Source organism: Schistocerca gregaria, chromosome 2 (assembly GCF_023897955.1).
Source record: "Schistocerca gregaria isolate iqSchGreg1 chromosome 2, iqSchGreg1.2, whole genome shotgun sequence".
Lineage (NCBI taxonomy): Eukaryota > Metazoa > Arthropoda > Insecta > Orthoptera > Acrididae > Schistocerca > Schistocerca gregaria.
The window spans coordinates 513,864,898-513,888,742 of record NC_064921.1 but is presented as its reverse complement, the minus strand read 5'-3'; the positions used below and the strand labels follow the sequence as shown (position 1 = coordinate 513,888,742).

General features: G+C 42.5%; 1 protein-coding gene across 2 annotated transcripts in view; it reads left to right on the top strand.

The window, feature by feature from the left end:
* LOC126329483 (glucose dehydrogenase [FAD, quinone]-like) overlaps nucleotides 1-19,969 on the top strand; it is a 170,500-nt gene extending 150,531 nt beyond the window's left edge. For both annotated transcript variants that reach the window (XM_049996160.1, XM_049996161.1), the window contains exons 4-5: nucleotides 6,083-6,272; nucleotides 17,729-19,969. In XM_049996160.1, the coding sequence (XP_049852117.1) occupies nucleotides 6,083-6,272; nucleotides 17,729-19,119 (1,581 nt within the window). In that variant the 3' untranslated portion in view covers nucleotides 19,120-19,969. The remainder of the gene's footprint in view (nucleotides 1-6,082; nucleotides 6,273-17,728) is intronic.
* Nucleotides 19,970-23,845: the final 3,876 nt, after the last annotated feature.

Below are 23,845 nucleotides of genomic sequence, written 5' to 3'. Positions count from 1 at the left end.
AGTTTTTAAATAATTAACTGCAACAGAGACTGCCTCTTTATTTGGAAATTGGATTACTCTTGCTGAACCAGGCAGGAAATTAAAAAAAAAAAAAAATAAACCACTCAACATATGTGTAGTTAAGTTCTGAACAAAATGTCACTCAAATGTCCACCACGGCGGTGAACACACTAACGTACACGATGGCTCCCATTGTTAATCACTGTGTCCAACATGATTGGCCTTATGTCAGCGATAGCCGGACGTATGTTCGCCTCCAAACGTTGAAAAGCTTATGGCTTGTCAGCATTGACGTGGGCTTTCATGCTGCCCCAAAGAATAAAAATCCATCGATGCTAAATCAAACGACCGTGCCGGCCACTTCACAGATTCATATCTTGACTCGGTGCGCTCGATAAACTTCTCCCTTGGCAAATCGAGCGTAGCGGCATCCTGTGGAACCGCATGTTTTTAATATCTATGGCCTCACGTTCCTGCCACAGAAATTAGCCTAACATGGTTCAGTAGCGTTTTCCATCGACGGCAACAGTTTTCGTATCATCGCCTCGAAATATATGGCGCGGCAACGCCATAAACCACATCAAACAGCGAGTTTTTCTGAATACAATGGCACCTTTTATATCTCTAATAATGACAATTTTGCGTATTGACGAAACCATTAATAGAAAAAAGCACCTCGTCTGAGGAGATGATTTTTCCATTGAAATCAGATTCAGCTTCCAACTGCTGTAGGGCCTATTCAGCGAACTCACGACACAATGTGATCGTTTGGCTTCAAGTCTTGATTCAGTACAACTTTGTGTGGATGCAATCCCAAATCCTCTCTCATGATACGTGAAGCTGATGTCTCAGATAACCGCAACCGTTGAGATCGTCTTGAAACTGCCACCTCCGACTCTTTCTCAGTACTGGCCGGTACTGCTGCGACATTGCCCGCACTTTGCATTTTACGTTGTCTTCTTGGTGGCTTTTGATCGTGTATACTTGCGCAGAGTGCGGCGAACAGCCTGAAAAGAGAAACGGCGATGGCGACCCATTTCTCTGTTCAACAGAACAACTGAGCTGCCACTTCTGTAAAAATTTTAATGAGTTTAGAAATCAGGAAACCTCCATGATGCCTGAGTCACTGTATGATGAAACTGGCACTGGGTATTTTCACACACATGGAAGCTCGCAAAAGATATGTTTTAAACTGGAAATCACAATTTCAAAAAGTGTCGTTCTTAGTGAATAATTCCGTACATTACTAAATGACTAACCAGCAACACGCTTCCACTTGCACATTGCCTGTCTAGTGGCTTTTATGGGAATCCAAGCTTTTATTTTATGTATTTCATTTAGTTTTTGACAGAATTTAAAAACTAAAAATGCGCTCACAATCTACTCATTAACAAATATAATCTCATGTTAAACCTTTAACGCACCTGTCAAAGATAATATAAGTGGATGTCTTGATACCGCATCACTCACAGCGCAAAAATCGCCCAAACTTATTCATCTAGTATTTGAGAATGAGGGGAATTAGCGACTTCCAAAACATTTTACTCATAGTTTCAAAATTTTTTCTCGCTTACATGTTCAACGCCAAATATTTAAGACATTAATTCATTTATAATTAGACGTATAAAACTAGTTTCACATGGTAGTTCGATTTTTAAATTCTGCTTTGTTTTGAACCCGACAGGAATTGCTGTTGTCATTTGAAGGAACGGCAAACAGTGTAGATTCAGAATCGTTAACTAACTGATGTAAGTAAACAATCGTAATAAACAACATACGTGAAATTTAAACCAGCTGAGAGATCCTCCGCAATGGTCCACTAGTGAATCAGATGCTCCCAATGTGCAGGTACTTTATAGGGCTGTGGTTTATTTTTACGAGCGCTCATATGTGTTTCCATTTGTACAGCAAGACAACGCTCCTAGGTCCTTCAGCTTTATCAGGTAATGCGGTAAGCATCCAGTGAATTAAGGAACCCCTTATGACGGAGGTTTCTCTTTGTAAAACGTGTCGTAAACAAAAATTCTAAAAAACAGAAATACCAACAGTCGACGCACTTTTATTCACAAAATACTATCGTCCAACATCTCTGTGTGTAATGTGAGACCCTTACGGATTTTTCAAAAAGATTCTTCTTCGTAAACTTTTACTTCATTTACCTCTAAATGTACATGACTTTATCGTCTTTCAAGACACTAGACTTTCACACAAATTCAGGGATCCTTGCGGCAGCATGGTGAGTCTTCCTCAAAACCGGAAATTATAAGTACGGAGGACAGAACTGATACACAAAATGGTATTCAGTAGTTCTCAGAACTGAACTGTCTTCTATGGATAGTTGTAAAGGTAATACTGTTGCGTGTGTCCCACCCAGTTCTCTTAATTTAATGTAGCAGCTGTTGTGTGCCTATGTAGTTGGCTTTATCTTTCATTACAATAGTTCGCAGCTTTGCGGTGCCTGGTGCAAAAATGGTCCCGTTTGTACCAATGTGTGTTTGAAACTCAAGAAAACTACTACAGAAATTCATTGAAGGCAAAAGAATTTTTCGTATAACTACTTTAGTCAGGAAAGAAATATATGTTACGTACAAGCGTTCTAAAAGTAACTGAACATCGAGTGTGGGTAACGATTACTCACAGCTTACACAAGATAAAATCGCAAAGTAGAGCGGTCTTGTAATACGAGGTGGCAGACAGATCATTCAAGAACTGTGCAGGGTTTGACGCCAAATTACAGAACATTAGACCGAATTTTGTCTGAAAGTTGCTGGACGAAGAAAAAAAATACCATTTGGAAGTCAACGGGGAACTTCCACAAAAACTGAAAGAGAATCATAACTCTCTTCGCGTTTGTCACTGGTGACCGAAGATGTGCGACGGTTGTGACTGCGCATAGGCTCTTCATCCTCGGAAAAAGTTTGATAAAGTGCGACGTAAAGCCCTTGCTGGTCTGCTTCGTTGATATTGACTGACTTCTCCGTCAGAAATTCGTACCCATCGATCAGTCTAATAATGAATTGTTTGTGATGTTCTAAGGTGGTATATAGGGGAGGGGAGGTGGAAACGTCCCAATGGGTGCTCCACCATTTCATGCCACGACCACATTGCGAATGTCTTTTTCGTTATAAGTTTGTATAGCCGATAATTTAATTTCCCCCTGCTCAGAAGATACATCAACTACCTGTTTTCAGAACTAAAACTCAAATAGATACATTTCAGGAAATCTGAATTGTAACCTAGACACAGTTATATTTTATGACACATATGATCTTCCTGGACGTATCTTCAAAATAGAAACAACGTTAGGATAGCTGATTCCCTTTCTACAGCAGCACTTACATTTACATAAGCAATCGTGCGGTACACGATGCAATGAGGACGTGACTTTATACCATTGCTAGTCATTCGATTCCCTGTTCCACACATATGTGGAGCAAGAGGAAAATGAATGCCTGTCAGCATCTGTACTGACCTCTGTGTCCCCAAAAACCTCCCGGCTTGAGAGTGTAAGAAACAATAGAAAGGTATTGCCGATTATCAAAAGAGCTGGTTCTCTGAACATTTTCAACGTTATTTACAAAAATAACGTCATCCTCCTTTAAGGAATCCCATGTAAGCTCACGGACCATTTCCGTAAGACTCTCGAACAGATTGAACTAGTCAGTAACAATCCCAACAGCATGTCTTAATTACTTCGATATCTTTCCTTAATCAGATATGATGGGGATTCCAAACACCATATCATGTCGTTTCGTGAAGCTGAACTTAGTTGTATGAACGAAATCGTCGAATTCGAAACTATCCAAAACTATATAAAACCGACGCCGAGGCAACTGTGATGCACCATAGGCCATAGTTGACAGGGGTGAAGTACTGTTGCTATGATGCGTACGGCCGAATAGACGTGCAACCGTTGAGCAACTGACGGCCCAGACGAACCAAGGGGCTACCAACAGAGTCTCCTCAACGACCGTTGCTGCGTATGGGGCTCTGTAGCAGACGCCTGGTTCATGTACCCAAGCTGACTACTGTTCATCGGCGACAAAAGGTGGAATTTGCAGGCCAGTACCCCACTGGACGTCCACTGAGTGGCTATAGGTGGCCTTTTCAGATACAAAATGACCGTTGGTGTGTGTGGTGTGAAACGTCTGAAAGCAAACACACTGTAAAAAGCGTCGAACGGATCCAAGCCCGAGGAGGAAACGTTATGGTCTAGGTAACGTTTCCATGGCATTCCTTTCCTGATCTCGTCATTTTGTAAGGCACAGTGGATCAGTCTAACTATGTATCTACCCTTGTCGATCATGTCCACCACTACATGCACTTTATTTTTCCTCGACACGATAGCATCTATCAGCCTAACAACGCGGTAGGTCACACAGCTCGCAGTGTACCTGCGTCGTTCGAGGAACAGGAGGATACGTTTACTATACTCACCTGGCCACCAATCTCCTCGGATGTAAAGAATCTGTGTGACCACCTATAGCGGGGCGTTAGTGCCATGGATCCTCAATCCTTCCATAAGCTCACTGACTCTCTTCCTGCACGCATCTACGTGATCCGCACTGTATAAGGTCGTTATTCTGGCTTTAGACAGTTGCTCAAATTAATGTGGCTGGACAGTGTGTGATGGTATAGGTTAAGATACAGGGAAGTCCTAACGGTGGTTGATAATAAAACTGAATATATTTATGGATAATTCGTCGTAAGCATCTAACATGCCATGTGGGTTCAATTTTAATGCGGCTCTACAACACCGAGCACTATTACAATATAAATACATTAGACGAAAAGTCAGTCAGACCCAGAAAACATTGCGCCGATGCCATGTGACACAGCATCTAGCCTTCGTAAGGGCCTCTATATAGTGAAGAAGATAGTCCACACGTGTCTTCAAATATGCCACGTTCAGCTGAAGCCACTCGTCGGAGATGACATGCCGCACAGCTACCTAGAGGGTGTTGATTGCTACGTTTCAACTGCTGTTCGAAATAGTCTCAGACAATGTGATCGGGTGATTTGGCGAGGCGGTCAAAGTGGGGTAGATTGCCTGAGTGATGACGGGTCTTCCAGCCGAGGGAGTGTCGACATCATACTGATCACAAAGCTGTAAAAGGAAGGACCACGTTTGGTTACTGACGATGTTGAAATAAACATCCTGAGTGATGTCCATGGCAATCTGAATGAGTGAGCCCATGTCACGGTCCAAAAACCACCTATAAAACGTTACAGATCGACCTCTGGACTGAACAACATCCTTCTCGCGCTGGGCGTCAGAGTCCTCATTGGATCGTCACTGCAATCGACGCCTTGCATCATTGGAAAAGAAGCAGGGCGGGACTAGTCGTGCCCCCCCCCCTCCCCCCCCCCTCCCCCCCCCCTCCCCCCCCCCCCCCCACACACACACACACACACGCCTGTTGTCTGGCCCGCTCAAGACGTACGGCTATGAAAAACGGCCGTTTTCGGGGTACCCGACTCCAGATGCCCGTTGCATACAGTTTCCTTCGCCACGTTTGTTCGTAAAATGGGTAAAATGGACATGCACTCACCTACAGTATAAATTCCTGTCTCGTTTGAATCCATTTGTCACTGATAATGCGAGATACTCGTCTCCGGACCCTGTCGGTTAGGTTAAGATATTTTTATTACCATTGTCTTTATGTCGCGTTAAATAGACGTCCGCGAGCTGTGAACATCTTCCTGTAGACACATTCGGCGGTCCGCGTTGATATACTAACACATCGAGGAACTACGGTCTTTTAATTGGGAACATTGGAACACGGAAGCCAATTTCCGCCATTCTGTTACTTCTTCGTGTCGATCCATCTTATTACGCTGATTCCTCGCAACCGTTTGGAAGACAACATCACTTCCCTGTCATGGCTCGTCTTCTGTGGAGAGTACAGTCTTAATCCAATGCCAACTCAACAAGTAACCGAGCAAAGTGTACTTTTAATGAGGCAGCTAGTATTTTGTCTGGTGATCTTAGTGTGTTCTGACGCAGTACTTAATAGGCGCACACTAGCGATGATCTGAGTTTGGTAGCCCCCTACAGGCCTCTCGGCTGCCGGTGTTCCAGGCGGTGCAGCAAAACGCGTGCCTGAGCCAGGGCGGCGTTTGCCGGTGGCCGCGCGGCCGCATGTTGGGCGGCACCTCCTCCATGAACGGCATGATGTACACCAGGGGACACCCGCTGCTCTACGACGCCTGGGCCGCCGCCGGCATCCCGGGCTGGTCCTACAACGAGGTGCTGCCCTACTTCATCAAGAGTGAGTCACACACACTGCTGCTGCTGCGGTCGTTCTTGTTATTACTGTTGTTTTTCTGAGTCGGAAACGTGATTTGATACAGCTCTCCACGCTAGTCTATCCTTTGCAAGACTCCTCATCTTTACAGCCCATACCCGCTCAAACTTTATTTCTGTGTTCAAATCTTGATCTCCTTGTACAATTATTAGCCCAACAATTCCACACTTACTATTTCTTGGTACAACAGAATATGTCCTCTCGAAGGATCCCTTCCTTTGGACGAGGTATGCCATAAATTTCTTTGTTCCCCTACTCAATTCAGTACATCTTTATTAGTTATCCTATTTACCCTTCTAATCTTCAACAATCTTCTGTAGAACCACATTTCAAATGCTTATGTTTTCTTCGTCTATGTGCTGCTTACAGGCCACGTTTTACTTCCACGCAAAGCTACTGTCAAGACAAAGCAACTCACAAGACAATTACTCTCAGAAAATTATGTTTAGCAACAAGATTTATATTGCATGTTTAAATATATCCCTTTTTCAGAAACGCTTTTCTACCAGTAGCTACTGAAATTTTGCATTTGATATACTCTCAATTTCGACCATTTTCAGTTCTACACTTATTTACTGCTTTAGTGTCTCACTTCCTAACCTAATTTCCACAGCATCGCTGGTTTAATTCAACTACATCCCATTGCCCTTGAGTTACGTTTGTTCATCTTTCATCTTATAATCTCTTTCCAAGACATTATCCATTCCGTTCAGCCCAACTGCCATGTCGATTGAAGTCTCAATGTCATCTTCAAACCTTAAGTTTTCTTTTCCTTCAAATTTAAGTCATGTTTAAAATTTCTTCTTGGTTTGCATCACAGTATGTGTAATGAACAGCTAGAATAACATTCAATTTAAGTTTCAACTTGTCTCACTTTCGCCTCAACTACTGCTTCCCTTTCGTGTTCCAAGACTTTTAATTGTAGTCTGCTTTCCGTATGAGATGAAGAAAATGGTTTCTTTTTTTAATTTTGCCTACATCTATCTGAATTTCAAAGAATATAGTCCAGTCAACACTGTCAAACACGTTCTCCAAAAGCTGTAAATGCATGTTGGCTTTGTTCAGTTTGACTTGTTAGAAAAAGACTTAGGGTCAGTATACGAAGTGAATCACCTGAAACTTCGACCGGAAATATTGCGGAAATGAAAAGTGCTATTGCTCCTCGGGTTTCACAGAATGGGTTGATAGTCAATGGCTCGTATTGTTAGCAGGTTGTAATAATACTTAAAATGTTTTTTTTTAAGCAAACTTCCACAGTTTTAAATGTAACGAAGCCTGTTGACACTAACAGACTAAATGTAGAGTAAATTAGAACGTCAGTGGTGTTCCTTGCAGGACTCTAGTGCAAGTCGTTTACGAGATATAATATTTTGAAAAGTTTCCATGGCAACACCTGTACAGTACCTCTGGTAGCAAGCACTAAAGAATAACACAAGTCCACACATCAGTTACGTGGATTCTGACCAGTTGACAATCACAGGTTGTGTTCAAAAGCCGGTCGGAGTGACCGAGCGGTTCAAGGCGCTACAGTCTGGAACCGCGTGACCGCTACGGTCGCAGCTTCGAATCCGCCTCGGGCATGGATGTGTGTGATGTCCTTAGGTTAGTTAAGTTTAAGTAGTTATTACTTCTAGGGGACTGATGACTTCAGAAGTTAAGTCCCATAGTGCTCAGAGGCATTTGAACCATTTTTTGTGTGCAAAATGACCACCGGCTTCGGCAATATGTGCTTCCTGTTGGTATGGAACGGCTACGGCACACATTTTAACATTTTAGCGGAGATGTCCAAGCAGGTTGCAGTTATACATCGTAAAACATCATCGGGTGTAGTTGGTATGTCCTTACAAGCAGTGTCTTTCTGCTTTCCCCACAGTAAAAATTCTACGGGCGCCAAAACCGAGGAACGGGCCAGCCAAGGTACAGGTCCTCTGTATTCAGTCCAACGATTTGGAAACAATTCTTGAAGACATGCTGCAGTACTTCGTGCATTATGGGCTGGACAGCAAACGTATTGGTACCACAGGGTATCTCCTCGTCTGCAGAAGAACACTTTCTAGTATCCGCGGAAGACGGCCAGTTAGAAGGCTGCGATAATTGGTCGCGTTCATTGTTCCGTCTATGAAAAACGGGACTACGAGCAGATGTTTCACTTTCCCACACCACACTTTTACACATAATGGACGCTCACGTTCCATCTGACGGCGCCAAAGCAGATTCTCAGCAGACCAGCCGTGCATGTTGCTACGGTTTATCTGGTCATGATCGACAAACGTGGCTTTATTATTAAACAAAACGCACGATACCTCTGGAGAATCTTGCCTTAATGCCCGTGTACTAAGTTAACACGATTTTCATGATCGTTTCCACGCAGCCCTTAATGGAAAGAGGTGTGATACTGCAACCTGTGTTGATGAAGAATGCGCAGCACACACGCCGGACTCAGGCCACTTCCTCGTGCGATTGCCCGGGGACCTAACGTGCGGATCAACTGCAACAGCAACAAGAATATCAACTTCCCCTTCTTTTGTCGTCTCTTGTTTCCTTCTGTTACGTTGTCTAGGCGTTACACTGCCACTTTCACGTAACTGTTTGAAGAGGTTTATAAATATTTGCGAATGGTAGACGTCTGTTGCGATATCTTGCCGTGTGCACCTTACAATAAACAACATTCTTCCTACAAAGTGCATACACCATGACCATGTCAAATTTTCCTGCATTGGCAAATCCCATCGTAGATTCACGACCCACTGCTTGGATTGTCACACATTATCTGATTAGCAATTCGCTCAAAGAATACAAATGCACACTGTAAGAAAAAATAACAATCATAACAACATTGTACATAGCAACTATACAGGTTGAATGCCACAAACAAGTACCTGTGTGGAAACTTTTGAATGTACCATACCTCGTAACAGACTCGCACTTGTCTACTGTAACGAACACCATTAACATTCTAATTTTCACTACATTTAGTCTGTTAATGTCAATGTGCATAATTACATTTAAAAATGTATGTTTGCACCAAATATACACTTTCTAAGCATTATTACAATATGTTGATTGGTTAACGATACGAGCCCTTGACTATCAAATTCTGTGCGAACTGCACATCAATAGCACCTTTCATTTAAGCAATATTTGCGGTGCCAGTTTAAGAGGATTCTTCCTGGATACTCGCGAGTTCCTGGATTTATACATTTCTCCGTAACGCCGAGATCAACCCCTACTACTCTTTCATTATTCTGCAAATAATTCGTGTAAGTATTTTGCGATCATGGCTTACTAAACTGATAGTTCGATAATATTCACACTCGTCAGCAACTGTCTTCTTTGAAATTAGGATTGTTACATTTTCCTCTCTGATTTTCTTGCGTACCATGAGGAATAAATTTTTTCACCTGTAGTTCTCCGAAGGATCTCAATAATTCTGAAGAAATGTTGTCTACTCTAAGTGCCTTGCTTTGAATTAGATCTTTTAGTGGTCCATCAAATTCTTTTCATGGTATCGTATCTTTTATCTCATTTTCATACACTTCCCATCCGTTCCCACTGCATAACTGTTCTATTTATCCCGCTGTCTTACAGCCTTCTCTTCTTTGCTTATTACTGATTTCTATTCTGACCTCTTGTACTCATAGACACCACCTTCTCGTTTCCCCAAAGTCAACATATTTCTTGTAGTTGGTATTTATCTTTCCCACAGACTTGCCGAATCCTACAACTCTCTATTTATCCTTTAGCCATTACTGCTTTTTTGTTTTGTATTTTCTGTCAATCTCAGTTGCATAGACGACTGAATCCTCTCTGGTTTGCTTCATTTGTTCCATTTTTGTATTTTCTCTTTACGTCAGTGGAATTCAATATCTCGTGTGTTATCCAAAAATTCGTAGTGAGGTTTATCGTTTCACCTTGTTGTTCCTCGGCTGTCTTCACAATTTCACCTCTCGAAGCTAGGCAACTATCTCCTGCCTTTTTTCCTTTTAAACTATTTCAGTTAGACTGTGCGTAGCGATCCTTTTAAATACTCTGGTTGCTTCTAGTTGTCCAGATCACACACTCTCAACTTTCTACAGTTTTACGGTTTATGCAATTTCGGTTTGCAGTTTATAAGTTACAATCAATAAAGTGTCGTCAGAGCCCGTGGAAATCTCCTTTGCAAATCTTTGTCTCGCCGTTATGTAAGCTGTTTAAAACCTTCAGACGACTATAGGTTTCTTTCACGTATACAGCCTTCTTTCATGTTTCTTAACGCCAGTGGCTGTAATTGTTAAATTGTGCCCTGTGCAACTTCCCAGGCGACTTCCCATCTCTTTGTTACCTCTGTTGTTGTCGTCCTATTTTTCCTTCCTTTTCTCTTTCTATTATCGGATTCCAACCCCATTCGAATAAATTTTCGTTTCCCTTACAATGCGATGTCTAGGATGGTTAGATGAGAGCAGTGATTCCCTACCAGAGATGGAGGTGGGTGCAGCAGAACAACACATGTCGTAAGATACAACAAACCTATTACTGCTGTTTACGCCCATTCATTTCGTCTTCGATGCTGCTGCTAATTTTGCGTCTTTACTTACAGTTTCCGTGCTGCCTTCATCATATAGATATTCAACCACACGTAAAGCACCACAGTCACTGTTTGTTTACGCGACATAAAAATTTGTGACAAAGATATTACGACAGTACAGCCAAACAGTTGGGGTACGGTCAGAAGTGATCCATTTTTCGTAGATTACATCCTTTACATCGAGCTGTCACTTATAACCTTTATCGCTAATTCCACTGACTACTTAAATTATCAATTACCCGTCTGCATTCTATTTCATACTATTTGGTGCAAATATTGCAAGGAAGGTGTGAAGAAATTAACATATTTTAAATCTACTATGGTTATTTTAGGATCACCTTGCTCGGTTTACAGGCTCCTGTTGACATTACGTTCATGTTTGAATTTAGGTTGCTTTAAGATCTTTGCCCTATGCAAAACCCAATCCTTTTCCTTTAGTTGTACAAAGCTACTTCCTCACATTATAGTAATTAAACACTAGCACCTCACTAAAAAGTAGCAAAACGATGACGAGTGAGCGACACGAAAATAGCGGTTGTCAATGAGTATGAAGGCGAAAATGTTTACTCAAATCTCCTTTTGCATAAAATATGTGTGAAGAGAGAAAATGATGAGAGTTCAATATGTAAATGGAGAACAGGGGACGGAATAACGAAAGAAGGAGAGATACACGCACAACAGGACGGAAAATGTAAGTAAAATGACATAGAAAATCATACCCACAAATTTTTTCATGACTATTTGACATGCTGCCAAAATGTATAAAATAGAAAATAAATCGTAATCGATAACGTAAGTAGATTCTGATGTTTGTGAGATAAGCCATGAGATGCAGCCATATACAATGGAACACCCTCAATGAAGTGTTATAAGCCCTCTATTGTTCCTGATCTATATTGACGATGTAGGAGACAATCTCAGTAGCCGTCTTAGATTGTTTGCAGATGATGCTGTCATTTACCGTCTTGTAAAGTCATCAGATGACCAAAACCAATTTAAAAAGATGTAGATAAGATATCTGTATGGTGCGAAAAGTGGCGATTGACTCTGAATAAAGAAATGTGTATTGTTATTCACGTGAGTACTAAAAGAAATCCACTAAATGTAGATTACGTGATTTGTTACACAAATAGGAAGGCTGTAAATTCAGCTAAATACTTAGGGATTACAATTACAAGTACCCTAAATTGGAACGATCACATAGATAAAGTTATGGGTAGAGCAAACCAAAGACTGCGATTCATTGGCAGAACACTTAGAAGGTGCAACAGGTCTATTAAGGAGACTACTTACACTACGCTTGCAACCATGTTGTGAAGTACTGCAGTTCGATGTGGGATCCATAGCAGGTGCGACTCACGGATGACATCGAAAAAGTACAAAGAAGAGCAGCTCGTTTTGTATTATCGAGAATTAGGGGAGATAGTGCCATAGACATAAAACGTGAATCGGAGTAGCAATCATTAAAACAAAAGCGTTTTTCGTTGCGAAGGTATCTCCTCATGAAATTTCAATGTCCGGTTTTCTCCTCAGATTGCGAAAACTTTCTGTTGGCACTCACCTACATAGGGAGAAATGATCATCGCAATAAAATAAGAGAAATCAGGGCTCGCACAGAAAAATTTAAGTGCTCGTTTTTCCCATACGCTGTTCGAGAGTGGAACGGTAGAGAGACAGCTTGAAGGTGGTTCATTGAACCCTCTGCCAGGCACTTTATTGAGAATAGCAGAGTGTTCACGTAGATGTAGATGTAGACGTAGATGTAGACTGATGTTTTGGGAAACCATATTGTAGTAATATCTTTGTACTATATATTGTTTTTACATAAACAAACAGGAGCAATGTTGATTTGCGTGTGTATGAATTTCTACATAATGAATGAGCCACAGAGTCTGTAAGTGGGCACAAAAAAGTTATTATTCTCTAACATTAGCGAATAAAAAATTACAGGATTTATACAATCTAAGACAAAAAAAAACGACGCACCACGAATTAATTATCCAAATGGGACGGAAATTGGTAGATGTGATATACATGTGCAGACTAACACATGAGTACAATTCCAGATAAATAGGATAATTTATTTAAGAGAAAGATTTTCCCAAATTGAGCAAATCAATAAAGTGTTGGTACACCTCTGGCCCCTTTCCAAACATTCATTGAACTTGGCATTGATTGATAGAGTTGTTTGATGTCGTCCTGAGGAATATCATGCCAGATTCTGTGCAGTTGGCGCTTTAGATCGTCAAAATCCCAGTATGATTGGAAGACCCTGCCCGTAATGCTTCAAACGTTCTCAGTAGGAGAGATCAGGCGATCTTGCTGACCAAGGTGGTCTTTCACAAACACGAAGACAAGCAGCATAAACTCTCGCCGTGTTCAGGTAGGCTTTATCTTGGTGAAGTGTAAGCTCAAGATGGCTTGCCAACAAGGGCAACGAATCGGGGCGTAGAATACCGCCTACGCCCGTTTTGCTGCAAGGGTGCCTTGGATGCCAACCAAGGCATCTTGCTATGAACAGCAATGACGCCCAAGACTATCACTTCCAGTTGTCGCACCATATAGCTGACGACAGTCGGGTTGGTATACCACCGCTGTCTGGGGCGTTTTCAGACACGGCTTCGTTGGCCATCAGGGATAAATTCGAAGTGTGACCCATCACCGAAGATACTTCTGCGCCAGTGAATGAGATTTCAGGCGGAAGAAATGTCTGGAAATGCTCCTGACTGTCGCCTGGCGAACAGTCTGACATCCAGAAGTGGAATGCCATTGCATTTCATAGCAAGGCGCCTTTCGCTGTCATACGCGGCCCCCTTACAGCATAGCGGTAAGTAGACGACATTCTAAGCCCCGTATTGTTGCCCTTCATAGCAAGCCATCCTGGGCTTACATGTTTAGCAAGATGAAACCCGTCCGCCCACGGCGAGAGTTTATACCGCTTGTCTTCATGTTTATCAAACCCTACCTGGCCAGCAAGGTCCCCGCATTTCTAGACAATTGAGAACGTTTGGAGCATTATGAGCAGGAGCCCCAAACCATCTCGGGATGTTGACTATCTAAAGTGCCATTGGAATAATTTGGCAGTTCTACTGTAATGGTTTGTTGGTCTGTTCATCACTCTCTCGATTTGCGTCCCATTCGGATAATTCCTTCGTAGTGTATCGATTTCCTTTTTTTTATTTTTTTGTCTTAGACTGTATGTCTCGATATTCTCAGTGCAGTAAACCCATAAAGAGACGACTGCAGCACAGAAGAACACGCATGCATACATCACTTATTATACCAATGTAAATAGTTGCAGCTGATAATGGGAATAAATTCGTGAAACGCATCGTGCTACGCGTGAAGAAACGTAGCTGGTGAAATGTTTCATTATTTAGCCCTTTGTTTCCTGACATAATAAAAAATTTACTTTGCAACACCTTCTTTGCAGAATTTATGCTATTGTGGCCTCAAATGACGGTAGGATCTTTTGTAAAATTTCATTTTATTTTTCACAACTTTTTTTTCTCCTGGTGCTTAGAAGTACCGTCAGACACCATGGACAGAATCACAATATGCGCAGAAAAATGCTCCAATTTTTATAACTTGTACTTTATTCCACATAAATATTGAATATTTTTAGATTAGAAAATTAATTAACAGAAATATGATATTTCTGAATTTTTTTTAAATTTCGCATAAATTTATTCTAGAGCAACTTCACAATACATAGTAACTTAGCTATACATTTTAGACAGTATATACATATCACATATTTAATGTTAGTGATACTTCATGAAATTGTAGGAAATAGTTATTTTTCTCATTGTAGCACAAATACACTTTACATGAACTACATTGTGAATGTGGTCTCGACTGAATTTTATTTTTAGCACACATTTCGCATCGCCCTCTTGTACAACTGAACACTACAAAATGGTTTTCTCGGTTGCCAAGATGTACATTCTTCGGAACAGAAAAGTTATCCTTCCTTCTCTTTGGGGGGAGTTATTTCATCTTTACCAGAGTTTCTCTTTTTGAGATTTGGCACTTGCTGTTCATTCATTAGCTCTAGTGCCACAGCACTCCTGAATTCCAGCAGTGGCAGTGCCCCATGTAAATGACTGAAAATGACGTAAGCATTGACAAAAGCAATTTCTTTTGCTCCCCAGAAGAGACGGTGCCACCATTTCTTTGATCGCTTGTCAAGACCATACGTTGAACGTAATCTGTCTGCATGATCCACACCACCCATGTGTTTATTGTAATCACATACAATAACTGGACATGGTATAGTCATACTAGTTCCATCTTTCTGTTTCCTTGTCACTACGCTCTGTTCAGTGCCATGGAAGTTTGACGTAAAATACACTACTTTATTTTCCCTCCATTGAAATACTGTTTGGTCTAAAGATGACTCTCTGTGATTTGATTCCCCACGGTTTAGACATTTTTCTTTAGGTAAATTCCTTGGCAAACCTTTCCTGTTTGTTCTAATTGTTCCAGAGGCAAATGTATTCCCGGATTTCTGTGTGAGAAAAAGTGGACAGAACAACTAGGGAGAGGTAACGCATTGTTGCTGCAATAAAGTGTTCGCACAACCTGACGGTACTAATAAGTCCGCCTTATATTTTCCACTTTATCTCATTCAGTTGTAACGTAATGCTTCAAACTATTATAAAAAAACAAAGAAGGTAAGTACGTACAATGGAAAACTCAACGACAGTTTCAATAAATTGCACACAAATTCAGGCAAGACCATGGAAACAAGCACATACAATCTTCTGTTTTCACAGCAGCGCGCGAAAAACAATTTCAAGCTCTGACCGCCAGAAAGGTCTATGTATTGCACAATAACATCTATGAAACAGTAGAGCAGAGTTACTGTTACGTACCGACAGGCTCTCAGATCACGAAACTGCACCACGAGAAAATAATGAGAGTCAAAACTTACTGGTACTTTTTAAGTACCGTCAGGCAAAAAAGGGTTAAATCATTGATGCCACAGTTGCAAGGCTTCTAAAAAAACATTTATTATGACGAACGAACGTAAAGGTTTTGTGTCTATCTTAGCTTCTATAATGCGCTCACCGTCATAGCGTATGACAAACCATCAGAATTAAAAGAAAGCAACAAACTACATTTGACCCAGTTTACACGGCTATTAGACCCTGTTACTTTACACAGTTAAACAGCCCCCACTTCATCAAGACATTTTTCAACTCGTCTTCCAGTGGATGCAGAACGCAAACTAGCTTATTCTGCCCTGTTTTGACTCATTCTTATTACATGTGTGGTCTGATTGTTTTGCATGCTCCTATATTGCAAGTGGGAACCTCAGTTCTGCTATCTGAAACTGAGATTCATCTCTAGTTATCGTCGTTTCTGTGGTGCCTTGCCTGAGTGCAATATATTATGGAAGGCATTTTTGAAAAATATTATATGTTGTGTGCTGTGTCCCAATCATATTTGTTAGTAAATGATGTCATAGCTAAAACATTTCAATTACTTAATAAACTGTTCTAATTTACTGCTGTCGATACAGACCTTAGATGTAAAGATGATTTATCCTGAGAATTTCAGGTTTCTGCTATCGAGGTTTTACAATTATATTTCATAGCAATTTTGTGTGGACTTGAAAGAAATTGGCCGTCTGTAGCTGTCAATATTGTATAATAATCGGCGATTTCACTACGTAAAAATAGATTTCCGATCCATAAGATGGAAGTTACCAAAAATGTACAGGTGCTTCGCTGTATTAATAGCCAACGATATTGATGATGATAGCAAACAATAGTAATAAGGCATGGAATTATATAAGGAATTAGTCTTTAATATGGTATGTTGGAATTATACGGAAACAACTTAGATAATGTCTGCAGTATTCTTTCAGATTAACTGTTACATCATCTGGTTGTGAAATTATACATAACAGGTAATCGTAATACAAATAATATTACTAGCCGTCTTTTAAAACCAGGCACTTTCTGCGACAGCTTGAAAAATATGAAATGTATATTTTAACTCGCTTTGTGGACAAATCCAATGTATCACTAGGTCAAAGGGTTTTTTAGAAGTGTTTTACTGTTTCCATCCTCGAAACAGAGCATGACATATCTTATACGAAACGTGATGCGACCGTTATTAAGCACCCATTCATTTGGCAGTATGATATATAGTGGGCCCTCAGCTGGTTCTTTCAAAGCCACTTCTAAGATCGCATCTAATATCTTGTCCACTGGAGAAAATACGGGTACCAAACTACTAATAAGAAGATAATTGGTAATGTTGAATTATTATAACATTTGCCCATTACTTCTGGGCAACTCATCCGACTGTTACCTTAAGCTACAATCAACCTACAACCCTGGCGGAAGCAAACGTAGTTGAGAGTGGTTTCTACGAAACAGAAAAACAACAGTGCGGAGTCTTTATTATGTACGTTCTGTGTTCAGTTGTCTGTGTCGTCTGCGAATCTTGTTGCTATGTGTATACTTTGAATTAGTAACTGTTCCTTGCTCTATCAGAACGGAACGCCGGCCGGAGTGGCAGAGCGGTTCTAGGCGCTACAGTCTGGAGCCGCGTGACCGCTACGGTCGCAGGTTCAAATCCTGCCTCGGGCATAGATGTGTGTGATGTCGTTAGGCTAGTTAGTTTTAACTGGTTCTATGATCTAGGGAACTGATGACCTCAGAAGTTAAGTCCCATAGTGCTCAGAGCCATTTGAACCAAAACGGAAGTTAATTGGCTATGATAAAAGATGTAGCCCCATCCCTAACTGTCTTCTTAACACCAAAATGTTTTCCTTAATTTTTTCCGAGGAAAGTTACCTGTGAGTTAAGCCCTCTGAAAACTCTGTCTCTCTGTTTTAAAGGTGAACGCAACTTGAATCTGGACCAGGTGGATCCAGGCTACCACGGGAGTTCGGGTCCAATGGCGGTGCAGTTCTTCCCATACGCGCCGCCCATGACGGAGGCGATCATACAGGCAGGCGAAGCGATGGGCTACCGGAGGGGCGACCTCAACGGCTTCAACATGACGGGCATCAACCGCGCCCAGATGATGGTTCTGGACGGCCTGCGGGACGAGCCCAGTCGCTGCTTCCTCCGTTCGGCGGGACGCGCTCCGGGAAGTGGTCTGCGAGTCGTAATCAACGCTCACGTCACCAAAGTGCTGATCGACCCCGCCACACGCACAGCGTATGGGGTCCAGTTCGTCGACAGCGCCGGTCAGCTGAAGGAGGCGAGGGCGCTCAGGGAGGTCATCCTGTCTGCTGGCGCTATCGGATCTCCGCACCTCCTCCTGCTGTCTGGCGTTGGGCCCAAAGAGCACCTGCGCCAGTTCGGTGTCCCGCTGGTCCTGGACCTGCCCGGCGTCGGGAGGAACCTGCACAATCAGGTATCGGTCGCAGTGCCCTTCCTCACAGACGAACCTTTCACGAGATGCCTCTCCAACAAGAGCGTCCAGGACTTCTTGCGGTACCGCAACGGGACGCTGGCGAGCACCGGCCTGACGCAGGTGACCGGCTTCTTCTTGAGCAAGTACGCGTCCAACGGCGTGCCGGACGTGCAAGTCTTCTTTGACGGCTACAACTGCCGCTGCTCGAAAACGGGAGCGGACGGAGAGTGCGAGGCGGGCGATTCGGGCAAGTGCGGTCCGCGCGTCGTGAGGGCGCGACCCACCAACCTGTTCCCTCGGAGCCGCGGGCACGTGCGCCTCACGAGCGCAGACCCTCTGCAGCCGCCAGAGCTGCAGCCCAACTACCTTCGCGAGAAACGCGACATGGACGTGCTGATCGACGGCATCCGCCTCGTACAGCGCATGGCTAAGACTCCGCCACTGAAGAAGCTCGGCTTCCGCCTGGACACCAAGCCTTCGAAGGGATGCGAGAAGGTCCCCTTCGATTCGGACGGCTACTGGCGGTGTGTGGTGCGAACGGCCACCGGTCCGGAGCACCACCAGGCCGGGACCTGCAAGATGGGCCCGCCGCACGACCCAATGGCTGTGGTGGACGAGCGACTGAGGGTGCGTGGCATACGAGCGTTGCGCGTAGCCGACGCGTCTGTTTTCCCTGTGGTTCCCAACAGCAACCCAACGGCCGCCATCGTAATGACTGGCGAGAAACTGGCCGACATGGTTCTCCAGGACACAGTCGCCCACACTGGTGGCCTGGCTTCACGCTCCGGTGTCGTACCTACCAGAACCCACCACGGTTTTGCAGTGCGTTCCCCAGCCCTGTACCAGTTTCACGCTTTCTACGGCTAGACGCCAGTAATGTGCTGATCTCAGCACGCCGCTGTGGACCATCATCCATCCAATACTTAAATGATTTCACTGGCATACATTACAGCAATGTCTTTTCGTAATGTCTACACCATAAATGTTACTAGTATCCCAGTCAAAAAATGAGCTAAATAACTACCAGAGAATTCCTCACAGGAAATCATAACTCATTCACAGATACGCATCTCATATGCATGCGTCTACCACGCATTTATTATGTATGCGTGTGTTTCCAAGAAAGTCCTGTCACAGCAATAACGGGGATTTTTGCCATTCACCCATCTTAACCTGCTATAGTAGCAACTATAAGCACTTTACACTAAGACAGCTAGAGATGCACAAAGCGTCGAAATATACATTTACACAAAGCAAATATAATGCAGCTAAGATTTACTCTAAACGTAAGTTTCTTTCCACTTTTTGCATCAGTCACAAAGCCCCATTCAGACGGTTCAGTACTAAATGTGATAAGTTTAGCACCGAAATCGCGTCGCAAATGTCACAAACATTTGTTCGACTAATTTATTTATTGGAAAAGCCGAGCACATAATATTACACACTTTGCATTACCGTGATAGTTACAAAAAACAATAGAAAATACAGAGAAACACAATGTCAGAAGAAGATATTGCTTCCTTCCTTTCATGCAGTGATTCGCAGCGACCACGGAATAGTTATTCACACAATAATAATATTATTTACCTACAGCAGTATACCTGGCTGACTGACAGAAGACGTGACATTTCCTATTTTATACCCCATATGTATTTTTGAAGCAGTATTAAAATATAATGTATTAACAGTAATAAAATGAATTTTGATTGGAATGAGATATGCAAACAAATTATTTTTGTAATACGTACTTTTACTTCTTCTTACTAATTAATAATTAAATTATACCTAAAATCTCCTTCCCTCAAGAAATAGAAGTAGAGGACCAAAATACAATGTGTCCTTTCCAGCACTCGGCTGTCGGAATAATGGAATTCAGTACTGTTCTCACTGAAGAAACGAATACTGATTAGTAAACTGTTGTTGAAATATTGAAAAAATAAGGATACTTAAACTGTTTTATGTGTTAAGTCTGCAGGTATGGTGACGTATTGGCTGTTGGCTATCGTCTCTGGATCTTCAGTCAATGAACGTTTCACGATTTGTTTGTCATTTCTCCAGCACAAGGCACTGGCACTGTCAAAGATTCAACCTCCATTGCTGGTGGCACTCCAATACTTGCAATGCAGAGTGAATCTTTGACAATGCCTGTCTTCTCGTGCTGGTGAAACGGAAGATAAGTAATTAAACAAAAGCCTTTTGAAGGTACAAGACAATAGCTAAGAGGGAATACGTCAACAGGTGACAACGAAATCCTCTACAGTTTCATGCAGCTATGTTCTTTAATCAGATGTCTGAAGAGAAATAAACATTTAAGTATTCAAATTAATTTACAGATGCATAGTAATTAATTTTTACGGTAAGACATTTTCTCACGACAGCAAAAAATACTTGTCGCCCTTCCGCGTATGGCGATATCTAATAATAGCAGACTTTGTGTTACGGTGAAAATAGTATAATTTTTTTGGAAATTCATGGTAAGATCTTATGGGACCATACTGCTGAGGTCATCTGTCCCTAAGTTTACACACTTCTTAATACAACCTAAACTAACTTACGCTAAGGACGACACACACACACACACACACACACACACACACACACCCATGCCCGAGGGAGGACTCGAAACTTCCGACGGGGGAAGCCGCGCGGACCGTGACAAGACGCCCTAGACCGCGCAGCGGAAAATGCTATAGTATGTACTGTTACGGGGAAGTAATACAAACTAAACTAATGTACTTTTAAGCCTCGAAAATTATCTGCTTAATCAAAACCAGCCGGCCAGTGTGGCAGAGCGGATCTAGGCACAGTCTGGAACTGTGCGACCGCTACGGTCGCAGGTTCGAATCCTGCCTCGGGCATGGATGTGTGTGATGTCCTTAGGTTAGTTAGAAACCATGTCACCTAAGCTATAAAATTAGAAATGACTACTGTAAGCCTGCACGAAACAAGAAATAGGAGACATTTAACAGGTAAAAAAATAATCTGATGACACTATTTGACACTATTTCGCTGGAAGATCCCTGGAGATTGTTCATCTATCGAACTGGAAAAGTCTTCTGTCACCCACACTGTTCTTCACTGTAAGTGAATAATGTGTATCACGTACAAATATTGTAATATAGATAAATGCTACACGCGTGGTGGTACACACTGTCATGTTCGCAGTGATGGTGGACAAAATAGAGAGAGGCAGGTGAAACCTAGTCATTTGAGAGCAAGCAAAGAAGACGATCACCAAGATCAGTCAGTTTGCTATGGCCATTCGATGTCTGCGAGTAGTGAGGATTTCAAAGCCATAAATGTACACGTGTTGGCCCGCCGAGTGGCAGAGCGGTTCTAGGCGCTACAGTCTAGAATCGCGTGACCGGTACGGTCGCAGGTTCGAATCCTGCCTCGGGCATGGATGTGTTCAAAAATGTTCAAATGTGTGTGAAATCTTCTGGGACTCAACTGCTAAGGTCATTAGTCCCTAAGCTTACACACTACTTAACCTAAATTATCCTAAGGACAAACACACACACTCATCCCGAGGGAGGACTCGAACCTCCGCCGGGACCAGCCGCAGCGCCTTAGACCGCTCGGCTACATGGGTGTGTGTGATTTCCTAAGGTTAGTTAGGTTTAAGTAGTTCTAGGGGACTGATGACCTCAGAAGGTAAGTCCCATAGTGTTCAGAGCCATTTTTTTTCTACACGTGTTGGTGAAACAGCCAAAAAAAATTAGTAGTGTTTTGTAGGCGCGCAGCGACACGTTCCACATCACATGGGAAAATGGTGCACTTTTCTTGATCATGTCGCAATCCCAAATTGGATTTTATTTACCTGTCGGATTTTACCTCTTTAAGAGACTGTTATTACATCCCTTGGTGTTCTGTGAAAACTACTGAAGTACTTGCACTGAGTCTTTTCAGAATCGAACAACTTATATTCTTTGAATATTAGGAAATGTTTCATTAGTTTTTCCCTTCTGGAAAGGAATATTTACAAGAAGGCAAAAAATAGCACGTTCTCACAGTGTAGAGGGAAAATAATTAACTTACGAATCTACAGTTCAGTGGCAGAATGCTGTGGTACACTAAGTTTGCTCTCTTCATATTCGGAACGTCTCCTTACATGTGATGGATATGAAGTGATACACATGGCTTACTATTATAATGAGACGATATTCATAACGTTGCTTTTTTTACTATATCTGTACTAATAACAAATCCGAAAAACCGCTGTGTCTGCCTGTTTGAACATGCTAACCTCCAAAACTACTAGATGAATTTTCATAACGTTTCCGCAGATAACCTGGGCGTAGTTTGTGTCAGCTTGTAGGCATTATTTCGTCAAACTCTGAAAACAAACAAAAAAATAATTTTAAGTTTTTTGAGTCTGCTCAGCTTCGCAGTTGGGATGTTTGCATGATATGAAACAATGGTGTTGATTCTTTCGCACATGTGCGAAACAACAGACACCACACACTCATATACTTTCTTCATCTCCAGAGACAATCTACAATTAGCGAGCGCGGACGTGGTCGGGGACTGTGGGTTGGCGGTGCTAGGTTGGAATGTGGCTCAGCCGGGGAGCGTGCCGAGATACTGTGCATCTGTGATAAACACTGTGTTCGAATGGCGCAGTACCTTTTCGAGCGCCGAGTGGGAAGGCTCTTGTTCACTTCCCTTGCCGCAGCGTCGCTTGTGTGTTTTCCTAGTTAGTGTTGTTCTGTCTGCCGAGTGAGTGGTAACGCCTCCGCTCCGCCTTTACTGTGTGTCTGCGTTCGTCTAGGCCCTACTTGTAGCGGCGTCGGCCGCTCCGCTATCGTTACCATGGTTTCCACGAGTATTCCACGAAAAGGTACTGTGAGTTTTACTTTCAATAAAACAACGCAACACGAGCAGCCTGGGTCACTAGAAATCCACGATTGGGTTGTTGATAAAATTCAAGTGAACTCTGATCAGGTCCACACCGCTTGGTTTGATGCAGATGAGTATGTGTTTTATGTGAAACTTATGGATCTCCTTCACGTTGAAAGATTACTGTCGCGACATGGTTCTCTAGTCCCGTTCAAGCATCGCGACAATTCCGTTAGTATGGTGTCACTCGCAGATGCTGAAATCGAATATATCCATGCTAGAGTGTTCAACCTCCTGCCGGAAGTTGATGACAACGTTTTGTAGCACATATTGACTCCTCACAGTATCGTGGAAAACGTCCGTCGTGAACGCTGATCTTGGTTCAAATGGCTCTGAGCACTATGGGACTTAACATCTGTGGTCATCAGTCCCCTAGATCGTAGAACTACTTAAACCTAACCTACCTAAGGACATCGCACACATCCATGCCCGAGGCAGGATTCGAACGCTGATCTACTCAACACAGATTACATTGGTATAGTGGAATTCGTTCCGTGGAAATGCGTGTCAAACACAATATTCCATCACATTTACTACTGTGTGGTTATCGCGTTCGTGTCATGTATACTGGTCAAGAGGGAACCAGATTCCTATCTAATGAAAGAGGACACATTCGGTCTGATTGGCCGCGTAGGGGTTTTGTTTTAAAGCCATCATTAGTGCAGCGTCGTGAATTGACGGTTGCTGCTCTTGT